General features: G+C 34.3%; 1 protein-coding gene across 1 annotated transcript in view; it reads right to left on the bottom strand.

Annotated features, from left to right (window-relative positions):
• LOC138333829 (neuronal acetylcholine receptor subunit alpha-10-like) overlaps positions 1 to 20248 on the bottom strand; it is a 36387-nt gene extending 16139 nt beyond the window's left edge. The window contains exons 1-2 of the mRNA XM_069282443.1: positions 19632 to 20248; positions 1426 to 1470 (exon numbers count right to left, since the gene is read on the bottom strand). Coding sequence (XP_069138544.1) covers positions 1426 to 1470; positions 19632 to 19838 — 252 coding nt within the window. The 5' untranslated portion in view covers positions 19839 to 20248. The remainder of the gene's footprint in view (positions 1 to 1425; positions 1471 to 19631) is intronic.
• Between the last annotated feature and the right edge of the window lie 1301 nt (positions 20249 to 21549).

Raw genomic sequence — 21549 nt, 5'->3', positions numbered from 1 at the left:
ACGAGTAGTGTGGCCTGTTTCTACCACAATTATATTCGTTTCAGCCGATAAATATACATCACAGACAGACAAAGTATCTTAGTACATCACACATACACACAAGTATTTTAGTACATCACACATAGACACAAGTATTTTAGTACATCACACATAGACACAAGTATTTAGTACATCATACATAGACACAAGTATTTTAGTACATCACACATAGACACAAGTATTTAGTACATCACACATAGACACAAGTATTTAGTACATCACACATAGACACAAGTATTTAGTACATCACACATAGACACAAGTATTTTAGTACATCACACATAGACACAAGTATTTTAGTACATCATACATAGACACAAGTATTTTAGTACATCATACATAGACACAAGTATTTTAGTACATCATACATACACACAAGTATTTTAGTACATCACACATAGACACAAGTATTTTAGTACATCACACATAGACACAAGTATTTTAGTACATCACACATAGACACAAGTATTTTAGTACATCACACATAGACACAAGTATTTCAGTACATCACACATAGACACAAGTATTTTAGTACACCATACATAGACACAAGTATTTTAGTACATTACACATAGACACAAGTATTTTAGTACATCATACATAGACACAAGTATTTTAGTACATCAAACATAGACACAAGTATTTTAGTACATCACATTTAGACACAAGTATTTAGTACATCACACATAGACACAAGTATTTAGTACATCATACACATAACATTTAGACACAAGTATTTAGTACATCACACATAGACACAAGTATTTTAGTACATCACACATAGACACAAGTATTTTAGTACATCACACATAGACACAAGTATTTAGTACATCACACATAGACACAAGTATTTTAGTACATTACACATAGACACAAGTATTTTAGTACATCACACATAGACACAAGTACAAGTATTTTAGTACATCATACATAGACACAAGTATTTAGTACATCACACATAGGCACAAGTATTTTAGTACATCACACATAGACACAAGTATTTCAGTACATTACACATAGACATAAGTATTTAGAACATCAAACATAGACATAAGTATTTCAGAGAACATAAACGCAACCTATTTAACATCAGGTGATCGTGTTCACGTCCGTAATCTATTGTGGATGTTGAACGAGCAAGGCAGCCGTTTTTCAATAGAGAATATCTTCTTGTAATTGAATTGGAAAGAAAATATTACCGAGCCGGATGGAAGAGAATGTTAATTTGTTTTCTGCTATTAATACAGGCAGATCAATAGCCATGTTGTCTGGGGTTTTACTCTCCAAGTTATCAAATATCGGCTAACATTGCAGCTCCGGTATTGGATTGAACATGTCATTGATTGATCTGTTATATATTGTGAATTTATGTTTCGATTTACTTACATGTTGTAGCCAGGCGTTTGTGATCAATAGCTGGTTCTTTTCATCCTGAAACATTGAAAATGTTAGTATTAAACAACTGGGTATCTCTGAGGTCTCATCCCGAATACAAACACCCGTGAATTATTATCCTATCAGATAAAATAAATAATTTAAATCAGATAATGCTTGTATTGATACACATATACTGTATATTTAAATTTCGCGATTGATTGTTCTGGACCTATTCAAGGGGTTTTTATCTAATTTTCGCGAATTACCTTTCTAACATTTTAAATAATATTCTTATAACAGGCTATTATACGCGATTTCGATAATTTTCCCTAGTTATTAAATTTCGCGATTTCGGATGGACCCGCGAATTTAACAAAATTAAAACCCACGATAATATTTCCAAATATACAGTATACAAACTTAACTCAACTAAGGTACACAAGCAGATCAGAAAATTATTCATTTTCACATATGTCCACTAAATTTCCTTTGTTAAGCACATTAGAGAAAAAAATTCAGCAGCACATGCATTTGCTTTTTTTTTTCTCGAATGATCAATAAAATGATTTCATTAAATGATATAATATACATTAACGGATTTTCATTTAGCACATCGGGAAAGGTTCAGTTTATCGGAATATGCTTTCCTCACATAATACATTGAATTCTTGAAATACATTAGATAATACTTTCATTAACCTCTAATTATATTTTGATAAATTGATACCAAAATGTTTATATTGACACAAATATACAATAAATGCAAGCATGAGTTTAATGTACTCAAATCATTTATGACATTTTTATGCTATCATACATGTAATATTGATAACGTATATGGAAAAAAATACATTTTAGCGCAAATCTAAATTTATAAAGGCGTGCGCAATATTTATTTTGGATCGGCGACTCGACCAACAAGAAATATATCTCTTTTTAAACTTTCTACTCCTTCAGTAGTATATGTTGAATCCCGATAGTAAAACCAACCATTTCCTATCTTGAGAGAGTAAGAAGAAAAAGAAAACAAAATCTTGGGGATATCAATGAATACAATACCAACCATCGCCAGGCCATTCACACATTCAGTCCTTTACTATGTGAAGACTATTACAAAATGACCTTTAATCATTTACTATGTCTTGACATCAGGATTGTACATTTGTGGACAGCAAGAGATAAAACTGTATAAAGGAAAATATATTTCTATGAAAGCACGATCACACTGAAGGATCAATCCTATAGAGAGGTGGGCTGCAGCCGAAGGTCGAAATATAACGAAAAATAAATATAGAATTCTATTTGCAGAGTTTCCCTCAATGCTAACCCTGTCATACCTAGTTCATGATGCAGTAAATAATCTGAAATTGTCACTGAAAATCTAAGCCACTTGAAAAGACATGAAAAACGCCATTTGTGATGAAAACAGTGACAGAGATGGGCGAAGAGGGTCCCAGTTGTGGTATACAGTTAGGCAAAAACAACAGTAGGAAAACAGTCATCATCTCTTGAAGTTACCGCTTGGTCTCAAAAATTGAAGTATGATCTTGTTGAATATCTTCTCTGCGGTAAAGGCAATGGTTGAATTTAAGCCTAATCTATCTTGATCAGGGTTGTTTTGAAAACCATTGGTCTGGCTAGAAATGAGCACCGCTAGCAGTATAAACATAAAAAATTATCTAAAATATAAAACAATTCAAAACCATACTGGGATATAAAGTACAACTGGTAAGAAGTTTAAATGATGACTGAGAAAAAATGCTTCCAGGCAGGAATTAATGTAACTTTTATGCTTCACCAAAGCCAATTTTGAAATCTGAAAATGCGATATATAGCATATGTATATCAAATCTGTAGGCGGTAAGATACTCTAAAAAACTATAGACTTCCGAATAAAACGGTAGAGTTACATTATGTAGTATGCGTGGGAAATACCAAAGTAGTTTCCACAAAAAAACACTGAAAGGCTTAAAGAAGAAGAGCAAAAAAATATTGTCACTAAAATTGATTTGAAAATTACGTAGAGTTGAAAAAACACAGCAGATATATCAGTTCAGCAAGAGTTATTCACTGTTGATATCCAGATGGCATCAATTATTTCAGCAATTCGAAATTACCTTTCTCAAATTTATCAAACTAACTTTGGACCTGGAATGTTATTGACTCTTCGAAGCAATAATGTGTGTGATGGTTAAGCGAGGTCTTCTGTTTCCTACAAAAGCCACTGTTTCATGTGTTATTCCAATCAGACAGCTACGTTGCTTCAGGACTTTTAACAACTGAGTAAGCTTTGTATAATTATATTTTATCAAATGGCAAACGGCTGTTGACCCTACCACAAACGTGCCTTAAAAATAACGAACTGATACCGATCGACGAAGAACTTTCTAAATGAAGACGTTACAAGCGGAAAACTAAAAATAGCTGTAGTCGTTGGGAAGTAAACTTTATTGGGTTTTATACGTTGTATATGGCGGGAGAGTTGTCCACCACAGACTTACTTATTGATGCACTGGACTCTCTAAGCAATAAGCGGCGGCACTAATAGTGCGGCAGTGCAGGAAAGTCGAGAAATAAATTGTAGTCGATTGTCATTCCCAGGTATAACGGGAAATCCCACCTGCTCCATTGCACGCCTTTTTAACCACTAAATACATGTCCTAGGCAATCACAGTGAAGATCATCTCGAATTCTCGCAGACCAAAAAGACAGATCCAAAGCTGAGTGTCTCTGAATTTACGTCTTTGTCCAACGCATGCACGAATAATTCACTTTTACACCTCTCGTTCATCAACCAGCATGCGTTTCTTCTTTGCAGAATCTCAAGTGTAGTCTCTCTGTACGAAACCGTTGTCTCAATATGTCAGGGCTATCGGAGATAGATTTGATAAAATTTGGTGACACCTACAATGTAAAGCAATTAAATCTACGAAAACTAGGTGGCTACTGAATCTGGACTTAGTTTACGTAAAGAGAGTTGTAATTTGATGAGATTTAATGGCATGTTAGTGTCACCAAATCTCATCAATGTCACCAAATGAAATACAAACGATCCAGAAACGTTTTTTTTTCTTTTAGATCTAAAGATCTATCACCCAAAATAAATTATATATTGCTTAGGTTAGGACAGGGGTGGTAATTTCCTCCGAGTCATTTATTTGGTTTTATGATATTGTTTTATCTGATCACTTGCCTGATATCCAGTGATTTCGCTCATGTAATATGTTTGCATGTCACTAGTGAATATGACCTCGTTATTTATTGAGGCGGCGTAACAAAGTGACTTTCGGGCTCCGTTAGATTTTTGCAACACATTTTACATTGAGATTTTTCGAAATGTAGGTTATTGTAACTGTGTGATAAAACGTATCTTAATTTGTGAACACTCATTTAAGATCATATATATATGTATATACATTGTATACAACGTATATATTTACTGTGTTAGCTACCTTCATTGTAACCCACTTTGTATTGTTAAATTATAAAGACTTTTTGTTAAGTTCACGTGAAACCAAATCACCAACTGCGAATGACACAACAAACTAATTAGTTTGAAACTAAATCGGAACTTATGGCATCGATTAGTACTGTTAACGGTCTCTTTAATTTTATCCAGTAATTACTTTGGAACTTGTTTCGTTAGTACAATTGAATGATGTCTTTGTGTTTCAAGTTGCAATCCGCCTTCGTGCCTAATTTATAATGCTATTATAGTTTTGTGGTATAGGCTGTAATACAAAGTATCTATTTAGCCTAAATGCATTTAATAATTTTATAACATAGCATTAATCTGCAAATTAATTGTAATCCCTGTGTAATTCGTTTGATAGCGTAATATTAGACATAACTAGACAATGACGTTACACACTCATTAATTTTGACGAACGTCGAGGTTTAGCCACGAATGATTTTCTATACTGACGTTGTGGTTTAGACATTCATTAAAGTTGTATGATCTATAACTTTGGCTCTTTTTGTCATAGTGAAAACTGTTTAAGTGTTATACATATTTTTCTCTGTCTGTCTGAGTGTTAAACTTTCTAATTTTACCACATTTTACAAAGTTGCAGCACTGAAAGTATTTTTAATTATAAAAGTAAAAAATCTTTTTTAACGTGTACACGTGAAAAATAGGCTCGAAAGATGCCGAATCATTCCGAACTCTTCCGAACATCGTCGCGACAATCTCGAAGTAAAACGAGAGTTGTGAAACCAAGAGAAAATATCAACAATTTTTCATAAACAATACACGTGGTCGACCTCAGCAGACTCTATCTACAAAGAAAATAATACTCGCACATTACAATATTTGATACACACAATATTTTATGGCAATGTGTAAATTAGATGTTTCAAATACTCAATCTGTGGACATATACCAGCACAATTTGCTCATATTAGCCAGAAGGAAAACTTAAACAAACACATGTGTGCTTACGCTAGTTACCTGGCTCACCACGTACAGGTCGTGTCGAACGTCAGTCACGTGATACGATTCGGAATTCGACAAAACCCGAAGTCACTGAACATGGCGGTGATTGAAGGCGCTTTATTCAAAACCAGGAAGATATGATACCTAGATTTCGGCTCTCTTATAGGCCGACATAAGCTTTTGGGGAGCTAAATCATCAAGTTACATGTCAATGTTTAAATATCAAATGTTTAATTTACATATCGTTACAGTGAAATTAGCAGCAATATAACTTTAATTTTGACCGAATTTGTGGCTTAGACATTCATAAAACTTGACCAGTGTTGTGGTTTAGACAGTCTTAATATTGACCAATGTTGTGGTTTAGAGATTCATTAATTTTGACCGATTTTGTGGCTAAGACATTCATAAAATTTGATCAGTGTTGTTGGTTAGACATTCATTGATATTGACCAATGTTGTAGTTTACACAGTCATTAATTTTGACCGACGTTACGGTTTAGCCACTCTTTGTTCTTTACCAACGTTGAGGTTTTAGCCACTCTTTGTTTTTACCAACGTTGATGTTTTAGCCACTCTTTGTTTTTACCAACGTTGAGGTTTTAGTCACTTTTTATTTTTACCAACGTTGAGGTTTTAGTCACCCTTTATTTTTTTACCAACGTTGAGGTTTTAGCCACTCCTTATTTTTGACTGACGTAATAGTTACATCGACCTGGTAAGATAATGGCATTTGACATGGTTGTTATTAACACACAAAGAATCGTCCAACTCAAGGGAGGTAATAACCTTATATACTGGTCTGAATTATGGACTGTAAGTTAGTTTTACTGAAACAAATGTAGATACTAATATATTTCATATTCTATCGTTCCAAACCAATACGGACAAGAATGCAAGATACAACAAGTTGTATTTTCCTTGTTTGTGATAATAATACGTAAAGTGAAATACGAGTATTGCAGAAATGGTCGCTACTTTTGTTTGAATGTTGAACAAGTCGATCCAATCCGCCCATAGAAACGTTACCCGTCATTAGTGATTCTGTTTGTGTAATGATTACTGTGTACGGTCATTTGGTGCACGTTCTGTGTAATTGGAGAAGGACTTTATCCTACTCTTGTCTAGCACGTACTGTTGATGGTCTAATGTGGGATAGAATTACATGTTCACAGAAATGTGTGACTGCTACTAAAATGGTTTCTTTAACTGAAATAACGGGGCCATTACCGGCCCCGACTTAGACATTAATCATCGACAAAGACATTGAAAGGAAAGCAATCCCTCAGTCACATGAATAATTTACATTTCAGGATTATTACCCTGTCGCCGGTTCTACCAAATACTGGACCTGCCCCCACTTTGAACAGTCGTTTTATCATGGTGATATTAACTCCGTGAGACTGACAATTGGCAGGCACCAATATGTCGGTTTAATTCAAACAGACTTTATTACACAGAAATAAGTATTCATCAACACAAAAAATACATGGAACTTGTTCAAGAACAGACTGGATCTATAGTGGCCCGACATATTGTCACAAGTCTTCCACCTCTAGGTTGCAGTTTTGAAACCCAAGTGGGACAGTTTCCAGGTTGTGACCGCAGGTCGGTTGTTTTTATCAGGGATATTCCAAATTTCCTTCACCATCTAAACAAAACACTTGACCATGGCTTTTTATTAGGTCTTAAAACCAAACAACTTAAATACAGGCTGGTTTTCCTGACTGTAGGCCCCTTGTTTATGCCTACTGACAGTCATATACAGCATCTGTTTGAGCACATGTATATTTGTGACGTCATGTATTTGCGGGCGTGACGTCATACATTTAAGAGAAAACGACGTGAATTGCGCTCACAAAATAATGACGTAACAATCGATACCTACCTGCAAGGGAGCTAACTCTGTGATATGCAAAGACGGAATAGTGTCTATCATGTTATTGCGAACCACCTAACAGATATCTACCTGTCCGGTTACATGTTTGGCGAGGGGCCGCGGTGGCCGAGTGGTTGAGATGTCCCGACATATTACCACAAGACCTCCACCTCTGGGATGTGGGTTCGAATCCCAAGTGGGGCAGTTGCCAGGCACTGACCGCTGGACGGTGGTTTTTCTCCGGGTACTCTGGCTTTCCTCCGCCAACAAACCTGGCACGTCCTTACAAGACCCTGGCTGTTAATAGGACGTTAAACTAATAAACCAAAACCCACATGTTTGGCACAATTTTAGCCCCATCTTTGCACAAAAGGGGTTCTTACTATCTTATTACATCTATATGTCCACAGATAGCATTTACACATTTACAATGAAAGTTGAGTCGAATTCAATGTCGTCATTTAGAACTCAAATAAATGGCATTATTCACTTTCAATCATGATTTCTGTTATTATTAACCCCTTTAACAAAATGAGTACATCCTTTCTGAGTTAATGATGCATAGCTAAAAAACTTCAAGAGTAGTCACTGAAATAGTCATATAAAATGTCGCCTCTACCAGATCGTTCAATGGTCGTGTATCCAGCTCTACAGCAGACGATATCTCAAAAGACTATAATGGTTTGCTTCATATTTTGTTTACATATCCATACATCTAAAACTGATATGATGCATATCGCTAGACCACGGGATTTAGAAGAATATCGTACAATTGTACAGTCACGTGTATTTGTACTTTAGGAAATATCGTTTGATTTATCGTAATCAAAATCAACGACGTTTCTTTTTTGAAAACAACCAATACAATCTGGAGTATCAAAATAATCCAGTGATATAACAAAACCAATATTGATCAACTGAACGCAAACTATTTATATTTCTTTATATCGCTTTTCGACAAATTGCATTAATAATTGCCCCTTCCATGGCAGAATTTGAAATAAAAGGCGCATAACCTTGCCTTCCAAAATGTCACATTTAACACAGGTCGTGTACGGAAATTTATTTATCCCTTGACTCGGATAGGTGTTCTGTGACCTTGGTAATGTCTGCATTGGTATTTCATGGCCTTGTTTTGGAAAATCGATTTCTTTTATTGACAATAAAATTGTACGTGTTCCTAATGAGCTCCACAAAATGTCAAATATATTAGAACATTATGTTTGTCTTAACTTTCACCAATCATCTGAGCCCCATATATCGTTATGATCAATGTCTATTTTTTTATATGAAACATGTTATGGCCCTTGACAAGCTTCAGTTTGAGTATCATTTTTTGAAATAGCATCACTGGTGTTTGAATGATATTGAACTATATGCTAACGTAACATTTAATACAATTATACCTACCACATGAATATCTTCTTGCAAATGCATTTGCCCCCCTCCCCCCTTCCCCCCTCCCCCTCCCCCCAACTAATACCAAATTCATCTCTATCGCCATCACCTAATCTATACTTTTGATTAGTTTAACGTCCTATTAACAGCCATGATCATTTAAGGACGTGCCAGGTTTGTGGTGGAGGAAAGCCGGAGTACACGGAGAAAAACCACCGACCAAAGGCCAGTACCTGGCAACTGCCCCACATGGAATTCGAACTCGCGACCCAGAGGTGGAGGGCATGTGGTAATATGTCGGTACATTTAAACCACTCGGCCACCGCGGCCCCACCTACAATGATCAAACTACACCAAATTATTTAGAGCCCTACTGTTAACACAGTCACAGTCTCAATATTGTGTATTAGCGCGGATATAAATCAGCACAATTCATTGGTGCAATACGAGATATACGGAAATATCATAAATATCAGAAATATTGTTTTGATGAATTTATTAAATGAAAGTATGAAACTAACCATAAAAGATCTCATCAATAAAAAGTGAAAAGGTATGACCGATATCCCCTGTGTTAGTAATATGTGTGTCATTGTTTAAGTAATGGGAAAGTCTTCTCATTTATTCACCGTATTACCGTCGTGTATGGAACGCCATAGTAGTCTCGTATGGTTCAAATATACTATATGAATTTGTGTTTTTATTATATCATATGGTTTTATCATTATGTGATTTGATCTTAATAATATATGGTATCATTTTATTAATATTTGATTTAATTTGACTAATATATCATTTGCTTACCACTATTTTATTTTCATTTGTCATGGTATTATTTTCTTTTATAATTAAATCAATCGATTTCATTATTATTTGATTTGGTGACATACATGTATGGTTTACATTTATCATTGATTTGGTGTATTATCATTATATCATTTTGATTTATCGTTATATTACTTGATTTTATCTTTATTTTATTTGCTTTTATCGTCATTTTATTCTCTTTTTTCCCCAATTTATAACTTTACTTTACATTATTCACACACAACATTTTTGTATGACGTAGATACTTTATAATCATGGTTATACTATTATACTATGTTATATGGATGTACATGAGTGGTGTAAGCGTCTGTGCGACTCCGACGAGGTATTGAAGCTCATCCAGATGAAGACACTTCCGGTTTGTAAATGGCACACATCATCAAATCATATATGAAACCAATATAACATTATAGTGAAAACGCAAATTTATATAGCATATTTGAATCATACGACACGGCTATGACGTTCCATAGTCAAAATACGAATACATTGTTAACATGAAAATTGGTCATGTATTGATTCAAACTTTAGCGCTGTACATAAATTAGCACCAGTAGAATCAAGGCAACTCCCCTGGTCCTATAAATATCGAGAAACTAAAACATAGCTATGATGTCAATCTCAGATTGAGGTACATGTATAGCTTAGTCAAAAACAAAGACTATTACCACCTACTGCTGTGGAATAAGTAGCTTTTAAGGTTGATAGTTTGTGAACTATTCCACGGGAAAAAGTCATTATTCCACAGTTAAAGATGGGTGTATTGACTGGTCAACATAACTAGACACGTAGTCAGCAGATACGTGAATGTTTAAATATATATTGAATAGAACATAAACGCCTACAATTCTATCTTATCTATATTCCTTTAAGGTATTCATATTCATTAAGTCCAGGAAGAGATAGAACAATACACATGTATGAAAGTGGCAAATAAATCCAGAACGAATTCTAAGCGGCTACAAAAATTTTAATCACAGATAGATCCCGGGTACTTGTCGTAATGTTTTTTGTTCTGATTTTGTTATCATTTTGGGTATAACAAAGTTCCTTTTTTATATCAGAAATCAAATAATAATTGGAAAGAAATATATTTTCATTAGGAACTCAGAATCAAAAGATTATCTATCCCTTTTATATAGATAAAACAATTTTAAAATGAAATTGCTCTTATTTTTCTTTGTTTAAAATGTCCATCATAGATAATTCCAAAATAAATTTCATCATTTATATCATGGTCACTATATTCATAACTTGTGTTTGAATTCAATCTAATAAGTCCAATAAAAGATTAGGAATGTGGAAGTTTACATATCCGTATATTACAGAAGCGTGTTATTCAGATGGAATTCTAAGAGACAACTTGAATTTTCTGTCAAAAAGAAATTAGGATGTTTGACGTGTTTCTGTTTTATTTCTATTTGTATTACGTACAAATGGCTTCCATCAAACAAAGTTCCATTCCAACACGTTTCAAGAAAATAATAACTCCCCAGGAATGCGATCATAAGACATATATTCTGGTGCCAAATGATTTCACTTTTCTGTGTAGATGTACTGTACATTGTATATTCACTGTGTATCTTCAAAATGAGCACCAAAATAGCATATTTTTGTTCCATCAATCCATTGCATGTCACAGAATGGGCTGCCTGGTACATTTTCAAGGCAGACATACAATTTTATTATGATTCAACATCATGGTTAATATTTTGTTTCTATAAATTTCCACCAGTTCCCTGTGCTGCTTACTTAAACTCTATATCTGAAAATCATCACTATTGGGTTTAAAACTGCATGCGGAGCTACATACAGTATGTATGGTCCCCCATGTTGAAAAATGAATCATAACATGTGAATGTTTCAGTCAGGGTAACATTAATACCAAATATTACCTGTGCATGGATCTTTCAAAAATTTCTTGCAAAACATGATGCATGAGGTAGTGAAATGCATTATGAATATATCTCAATGTTTAAATAAGTAGTATGGGTTTACCTGGAGCTGAGGAATAGGAAAACTGTAAACTGTGTAATAGTGAGAAGTATTACTGGCATTCAATGTTTTATGTATGATAAACACATGCAACTGTGAATAATCAACATTATAAAGAATGTCGTTCCCTTATATCAATTTCTACTTAAGTTATTTTACAGTTTTTTACATTCCTTTTTTGTTGCTTCATGTAAATATTATTCCTAACTGACATCAAGAGACTGTTAAGTGTTTTGGGACTAAAAAGAATCATCACATCTTTGTGACATTCTGTATAATAACTTAGGTGACCATTAAGGCCCATGGGCCTTTTGTTACACCGTTATATACATAACTCTATCCTCATTGTTTACCTATAAGTTTTTCCACGCCAGGCTACATTTTTGTATATTCGATACATAAGCATTGATTTTGCAGTAAGCACACATTTCTAAATATTATTTCCGAACTAAAGGGTCCCGATTCTAATACGATGGTCTTCGTGTGCCAGAAATATCACAAATCACGGAAAATCAAACTGATATGATCATGCAGCATGTCAACAAATCAATACATCAAGGGAGGTTGTGTTCGGTAGCAGAACTTCAGCAATACGGGAAAATGTATCTTAAAGATGGTTCCGCGAGTATCTGTGCAAACATATTTAATCATCATACATGTTTATTTTGTTTTCCTATATATTGTGTAACTCATGATTTGTGAGTTAATGCCTTTGTAAAGAAAGTATTAAATGTAAATATAAATGAGCCCTTTTATATTCATTTTGATATTGAAATGTTTATGAGAAAGCGGTATATCGTTCAATTACTTATGTTTGAAATTACTTGATAGTAATACAAAGATTATACTATCGTAGGAGAACCATGGTTTTATCACCGGGTGTAGCGTTATACAATCAATCGTGTGTCCCCGACGTTGACTGTTTACAAATGCGAAAATTTAAGCATTAATGTCACTTTTTTTTTTTAAATTTTATTAAGGTATGAAAAAAAATTTGTTTGCAAACTGCGTGGATCCGCGTAGCGGTATCGGATTCTCACAACAGTTTGCAAACAAAATTTATTTCATAACATGAGGAAATTGAAAAATAGTGACATCAATGCTTATTATTAATGTTCCAGACTACTTGATAAATTATAATACGTTTACACGTACAATTCCATGGATTTTCCAAGGGAATAGTTTTCCTAATCATAGCAACGCCAATTTTTTTTTGATGTCACGGTAACGTCGGGTTTCCGCGCCATTCTCGTTTTTATAGTGATATGAAAAAATGAATAGGATAATCAGAAATTCAGATTTAGTATGAAAACAATTAAAGATTAATAATAAATATTAAAAAAAAGGAAAATTGAACAGAAATACGAAATACTCCACCTTTCATGTGGACACACTGGCTTTACCCAAACAATACTTTTGATATATAAATAATGACAAACGGAACGATCCTTACAGACAAAAAGTAGTATATACAATAAAAAGGGAAAACTCAACAGATCATTTAGAGCTTTCGACGTGTCTAGACGGCTTTTCAGAATCAGTTTTCGTTTTTATCGTATTTACATGCGGCAAAAAAGAAAATCCATATTATTTGAACTGACAAAAATCGAAAAAGTAAAACATTTCTACTCAAATAATCTTATTCTATTCCGAATAATGTTATTTGTTCGCTGGTATTTACATTGTCTATTCCAAATAATGAAAAATAAAAATTATCCATGCTACATGTATTATATTCAGTGTCCTCCGTTTATTTGAACCCCTACTGATGTAGTTGTAGTATTGTAGCTCTAAAGATTTCTAGACAGATTATAAATCCTGATAGTACAGCGTTACAACGATGTCACAGACGTTCCCGTCGGGATTTCTGGGTCTGATATATGGCATTGAAATACGAAACACAACGATAACTACAACTACGAAAACACATGCAATGGAACACAAATCAGGAAATCACTATGGATTATCAGTCCGGCTAATAGAATGTACCGACACCAGTGTGTAGTGGAGGAAAACCACCGCGCCACCGTGGAAACAGATACGTAATCACACTTCTGACAGCGGTCATTGTATCAGTATTGCAATTTAAAGGTCAAAACTTATACCGTTTTTTAATGGACGCCACTTTTAAATGAAAATGTAATATCACCTAACTGAAAATGGATTTCCGTGTATTTGTGCTTAATCTCATTTTTTTTGTTTTTGTATTTTTCCTGGAATGTATAAGTTATGTACTCTGTAAAATTATTTATCTTTTGTGGGTTTGAAATAATTCTGACAAAAAGATATATATCTAATGATTGATAATTTTAGTATTAATGCAATCTTCATAATGTGTAAAACTAATGAAACCCAATATACAAAATAAGCGTTTTTTGCTGATAATGACAATGGTGCGGACATTCGCGGAGCCCATCTTTAAGTAAAATCTCGAAATCTTTTTAGGATGCACACCTCTGAGGTTTCATTCACGTTAAAGTCTCGTTTCGACCTAGATCACCGAAGTTTTGAGATTTTCAAATAAAATCTGTTAATATCTGTAGCAAGTTATCAGTTGGAAATTTTGTCAAAAAGGTAGCCTTTCATTGTCCGTAGTATTTTATACAGCGATTTTAAGAAATAATCCATTTGGCGGCCACTTTGAAAATATGTCTTTCTTCGCTTTGAGTAGCGCCAATTTTTTTCCACTTTTTACTTTAATTGTCTGCTTTAATCATCACTTCGACAGCATTATTGGCTGTATCGAGATAAATTATGCTATAAATCTTTACCAGGCTCGTTGCAATTGCAATATAAATCATTAACGTGGGAAATATTACACATTTGTTACTTTATTTTTACATTTTATGGCAAATTTAGTACTTCTATGTTTTGCTCTAAAATAGTAATATAAGAGATATTTAAACGGGACAAAATAGAAAGCATACGGACCCCGTAAACATTAGTGTCACCTGTACACTTTTAAAGACGACCAATTTACGATTAATTCTGCAAACATCCATAGATATCAAAGAACTAATTAAATTTAGATCAATATTATTTCAATTTTCTGCAAAGAATTGTCTCCATCACTCATAAACATGAATGCAGCAGTCATGGTGGGTAACTGAATCCCACAGGTGGATGACCGTCAGCTTATTAGCCAACATGGACTGTCTGGTCTGCGAACTGTGGGTGAAGGTCATTCCTTCATGATTGTTTCTTTAATAGTATTATTCTTGAAAAATTCTTACATTAACATAATAATTAGTATTGTCATTACTTAAGAATATCTTCCAAATAAACTTTCTGAAACTAGATTATGTTGTTTTACCATTATCAAATATTTTCTATATCAACTCTATTGACAAAAATGCCAATAAATGAACTGTTCCGTCGAGGGGCCCAAAGAAATGTTAAAATCGACTGTTAAAATGTGCTGTTTGACAGGAGTGACATCACACCTACAATTCGGCCTCGGTCAACAGTTTGTCTTCGGGTCCAACAAATCATCTGTTGCCCTCAATCCCAGTCAACAACTGTATACTGTTATACCATTTAACTTCATTTGTATATATACATTTTGTTACCACAGAGAGAAGCTACATGGACATTTACCTGTTGTTCAATCCCTTTTCAATTTACAGTAATTGAAATAAAAATTTTGTTGAAATTGAATTCTTTAGGAAATTATGGCTTTTAGTTATTGTGTATACGGTCAAAACGGCAAAATTCTACTGATATCCAATATTATGTCAAACAGTTATCTAGAGCACACGGACATATGCTTTTTCTTCCATTTTCTTCTATGGTATGAACTTAAATTTCCAAAAATTTATACGAGACAAAGAGTTTAATACAGGAAAAAATTGACTTCTTAAAGGTGTACATCTGATCCCCCATTCCCTATCCCAATTTTGAATCTGTCATTTAACCGTTTAATGGCAATGGTTATAAACCCTAATCAAACAAAGTCAAGTCTTCAGTTAAACTATACAGTGGAATTAAATAAAGAACTTTAAACCCCCCTGTGAGCTGTTGGTTGGGAATTTACTATTGGGATATCTAATTCCCAATAACGCTGCTAACTTGAGTGCTCTGTTTATTTTGCTCTGGTACGTAGATTGTACTATTAGCATACAAAGGACGAAGTGCAGTTCCTCCATCTGTATTCAGCTCTCGTACGTATTCGGCAATATTCAAACAGACAGTTGTAAAAGCCGTCATCGATTGAACCTCCGACTTATGCTGTTTCATTGGTCAGTTAAACCTATACAAAATACCTATTTATCTTTGACTTTGGTTTTAGATAACGAAATCGTATTGTTAGTTTTTTTTGTTATAAATTATTAACATTGATTTGCTGAAAACGGTCCTCAAATGATTGCCCAACTAATTTGATAAAATCCTGTTTTCAAAAGGAGCTCTACTTTAATCCGTACATATGCATGTAATTGTAGTCTTGAGCTTGACAGTGCACTTAGTGTATGAAGGACATATTTAAATTGAAAACATCTCTTCATTCCATACAAATTCTAATAACAGCCATCCTGTCTTGTCATTAAAGGCCGATATATCTCCAAAAAAGTTTTATTACCATGTCAAGCGTAAATGTGACTAGTCAACCGTAACTGTAGTTAATTGCTCTCACATAATTCATCCGTTCAACAACTGTATAACCATATAAGGTATTGCAGATCTCCTACAGTTACACGATATGAAAATCTAGTTATATATTAGGCAGCAGAAACAACTGTACAACCAAATAAGGTAGGGTAAGCGCAGATCTCAAAACAATTACACAATATAAAAATGTAGTTACATATCTGAAGAAATTTGCAGGACCAACATGAGTGTAGTAGGAATCAACTTCGGACTATTGCATATTAAACACAACCTTTTGTCTTCAAGTACCTGGTGTAACAATTTACCTAACGTTTCTGTTTCTTGTTTGGTATAACACTTTATCAAACGTTTCTGTTTCTTTTTTGGTATAACACTTTATCTAACGTTTCTGTTTCCTTTTTGGTATAACGATCTTACTAACGTTTCTGTTGCTTGCTTGATATAACGATCTTACTAACGTTTCTGTTTCTTGTTTGGTATAACGATCTTACTAACGTTTCTATAACGATCTTACTAACGTTTCTGTTTCTTGTTTGGTATAACGATCTTACTAACGTTTCTGTTTCTTGTTTGGTATAACGATCTTACTAACGTTTCTGTTTCTTGTTTGGTATGACGATCTTACTAACGTTTCTGTTTCTTGTTTGGTATAACGATTTCTCGTTTCTTGTTTGGGTATAACGATCGCACTAACGTTTCTGTTTCTTGTTTGGTATAACGATCTTACTAACGTTTCTGTTTCTTGTTTGGTATAACGATCTTACTAACGTTTCTGTTTCTTGCTTGGTATAACGATCTTACTAACGTTTCTGTTTCTTGTTTGGTATAACGATCTTACTAACGTTTCTGTTTCTTGTTTGGTATAACGATCTTACTAACGTTTCTGTTTCTTGTTTGGTATAACGATCTTACTAACGTTTCTGTTTCTTGTTTGGTATAACGATCTTACTAACGTTTCTGTTTCTTGTTTGGTATAACGATCTTACTAACGTTTCTGTTTTTTGTTTGGTGTACCAATCTACTTATGTTAAGTTTTTGATTCTTGCCCAGTATTTCGAGCATACGCGCATTCTTGTTTCTTGCCTAGTTTATCAATATTCTGTACCTCCGCCTGTCATAACCTTATCACTGACGTTTCTGGCAATCTGTGCAACATTGCCGATTTCGCTACATTTTTTTTTTTGAATTTCAATTTTGGAATGAATTACGAAAATGCATCTGGTTTGAGGTATCTTCCTGAATTCGTCCTTCAAGATTTTTTTAACGTATGAATGGATATCATATAGATATTCATGACAAGTACGTTTCATGGTACTGTCAGAACAGATTACATCTGATGTCGTGTTTAGACCAGCGATAAAAGCAGTCTAGTGAACATTTCCCAATAACCAAGAAGTATATCGTGGTATTGTTTAACGATGTATAGAGCTTAATCAAGCCTGGTTCTCTGGCAGGACAGCTTTATTTGCCGTTTAGGTAAATAAGCTGGTTTAGCTACCAGTAAATTTACTTAATAACGTTTATTTATTCAACTATTTATTTGTGCAAGTTAACTTTATATACAGCTAGAGAAATAAAATCGAGAATGGGTTCCCATCACGCACAAAAGCCGTTTCGACTAGGGTAAGGGTACTCCGTTTTAATTGTTTTTATTGCCTCATTATACCACACAGCCACTGCACCGACTTAACTGGAACGTTAAAGTAGAATTCACCTCAATTTGAGGAGGAGAGTCAGAACTTTGTTTATTAGTATGATCACTTGCAGTAGAAATAAATATCTGGTGCGGCAATACACGTGAACACGTTGTTGAAATTTGCGATGCTGCTCTAAAAAGTTACTGCCTCGTTTTTTTATCATAAAGATTGGAGTAAACCGTCTTTAACTGAACTAGTCACTGACTTCGTATCTAACGTCGTAAATTTCCGTTCATCACTGATTTAGTTATTGTCCCGATGTGAAATGTCTATAACTCCCTCATAACCAATAATGGTGGCCGGTTTGTTAAGTGTCCCAATAAATAACCAAAGGTCCTCCACTTCAGAGTTGCGATTGCATGATGTACATATACATACATGGTGATTAGCAACGACTCACTATCACAAAGAGATCAGCAAAACTATTATCACACAGAGATAACCAACGACTCATTATCACACAGAGATTGACAGTGACTCATTATCGCATAGAAAAAACAACGACTCATTATCACAAAGAGATAAACAAAAATATTATCACACATATATAAACAACGACTCATTATCACACAGAGATAAACAACGACTCATTATCACACAGAAATTTACAGTGACTCATTATCGCATAGAAAATAACGAAATAAACAAAAATATTATCACACAGAGATAAACAACGACTCATTATCACACAGAGATTAACAGTAACTCATTATTACATAGAAATAAACAAAGACTCATTTTCACAAAGAGATAAACAATGACACATTATCATATATAGCGATAAACATTGACTGATTATCACACAGATATATAACAACGGCTCATTATGACACAGAAATAAATAACGGCTCGTTATCTGTCAGAAATGATAAATAACGACCCATTTTCACATAAAAATAAGCAACGAATCATTGTCACACAGGGATAAAACACGACTCTTTTCCACACATAGATAAACAACGACTCAATATTACATTGAGATAAACAGCATCTCATTATGACACACAAAAATAACATTCATTAGCACATAGAGATAAACAACAACTCATCAACACAGAGATAGACAAGGACTCAGTATCATATCGGGATAATCAACGGCAGTTATCACAAAGATAAATCACGACTCATTATCAGACAGAGATTTTTAAACAACGACTCATTACCACAAATAGACAAAAAACGACTAATTATAACACAGAGATAAACAACGCTTCGTTATCATATAGTGATAAACAACAACTCATTATCATATAGAGATAAACAACGACTCATTACCAAAAATAGATAAATAACGACTCATTACCACAAAGAGATAAACATCGACTCATTATTACATAGAGATAAACGGCTCACAACATCACTGCAAATAAGGACTTACCATATCCATGATCTGTATAAGACTAAATCCAAATCCCACCACGACATTCTCGGAAGAATTGAACACCGGGCGAACGCTGTTGTCATATGTAAGTTTGTTAAAGAGCTTGCTAACAAGTCTCTGTTCATCGGGTAGACATTCCGTACACAAAGCTAGACCGATAAACAGTAGAAAAAACGTGTTATCAGCAGGTTTGTGTGGAAACATTACTGCCTCTCTGTAATCCGAGTGGTGTAGAGCTTTCACAGCATCACTGTAGAGCGCTCTGTTACAAATGGTTTTATTAACAAGGAATGTCTGATCCTCCAAAACTTTACCAACATGCAAATAGTTTGTGAAATATGAAACGTTAACTAAAGTTCTGAAATATCGGCGATTCTATTGTGTCCTATATCTCATGCTTAGCACTATCTGTATATTGTGAGGATACACGATATTTTAAAATTAATAGTCGGACAGCTTACAGTTTCAGAAAAAGTCTGTCTCCTCATCTGACAACATTATGGAAACAAGGTCCCGGGTTCCCCGGGCTTCACTAGAGTAGTTACTAGTTTGGTCCATATAGGATGAACGTCATCCCCGCATTCGCTCGACAGCACTATGTACAGAGCCTTATGCTGACTTGCCGGGCACGCCACAAAATAACTAGTGTTACTACATACTGTAAAACTAATGTCAAATTAGATAGCTCACTAGATAGGAATATTGTGACTTCTATCAGGACGTCTGTCTTTGCAGGAGTGTCGAAGGCAATAAATACTGACATAAAGTGGAAATGATACCATACATTCCTTTCAACAAGAGTCATAAAAACACGAAATGAATCTAGTCTGTTTCCCGGTCAACTCAACTTTAGGGATCGCTGATATTACGCTATCACAACTCCCTTAGGGACACGAATATGGTTAATAAGAAGAACCTCCATACTGAACCAAGTCAATAGTTGTACGGATTGAGAGGACAGGGACGAGGAACACATATGTTATCGTCAAATTATGACAAGATAAATGTAAGCATAATCGATAAAGTTCGGCCATCGAAATTATCATCCGAACTGCCGCGCACATTGTCGTATACAAACTGAAATCTAAAGTTTGGATTCTTCCTGATAAGGTAACAATTGTCTGTTTAGTGTACAAATGTATATTTGGGTCCAGTTTCCTAGTGACTTGATAGGAATGTTGTGTTGGGCGGAGATCACTTAGCTTTTGAAAATAAAGAAAATAAACATTATAATGTATTTCTTTCTTTCCTTTTATGTAAATTGATAATGAAAATTCTCATTGGATTGAGAACACGACGTTTCCCCAGGTCGTGCAGCTGTGTTAGATTGCGTTATACCGTTATAGATTTTACATGGTTTTTACGCAGGAAAACTTTCATTTTGAAAATAAGAGAACACACATTATTCATTTATTCGATTAATTTGCTATGCCTAAGTCTCACGGATACGAGATCTCGGTACTATGGGAGTACCAGGTAATTACCGGACTATCTCTGGGTTTATGGATCAGCTCCGAACAAACGGTCTGGGGTTTGGTTCCGAATAGATGGCAGAAAAGATAACTTGGTCGATTGGTGAAAACCATTATTCGGAATACCATTACATCATTTTACGCTATTTAGACGAAAATTACAATCACGAGCACAATTCTCCGGGACACTGTTATTACAGACACGCTAATGTAACACACCGGTATGGTTAGCTTGATTGTCAGTCCTCAATAAATAAATTCAGTCGCTTGATATTTTAGTAGACAATGGGTGATTCAATCATCGTGGTGATTCTTTATCATTTTGTTATTCTTTTTTTTTTACATTTTTCTTTTTAATGTTGTGAATATGATAAAATTACATCCATTGTAAAGCTACACCATAGACATCATACAGTCCGGTTAAATGAGATTGGTCTGTGGAG

This window comes from Argopecten irradians, chromosome 10 (assembly GCF_041381155.1).
Source record: "Argopecten irradians isolate NY chromosome 10, Ai_NY, whole genome shotgun sequence".
Lineage (NCBI taxonomy): Eukaryota > Metazoa > Mollusca > Bivalvia > Pectinida > Pectinidae > Argopecten > Argopecten irradians.
The sequence above is the reverse complement of the archived record's forward strand: the minus strand, read 5'-3'. Positions and strand labels throughout refer to the sequence as shown.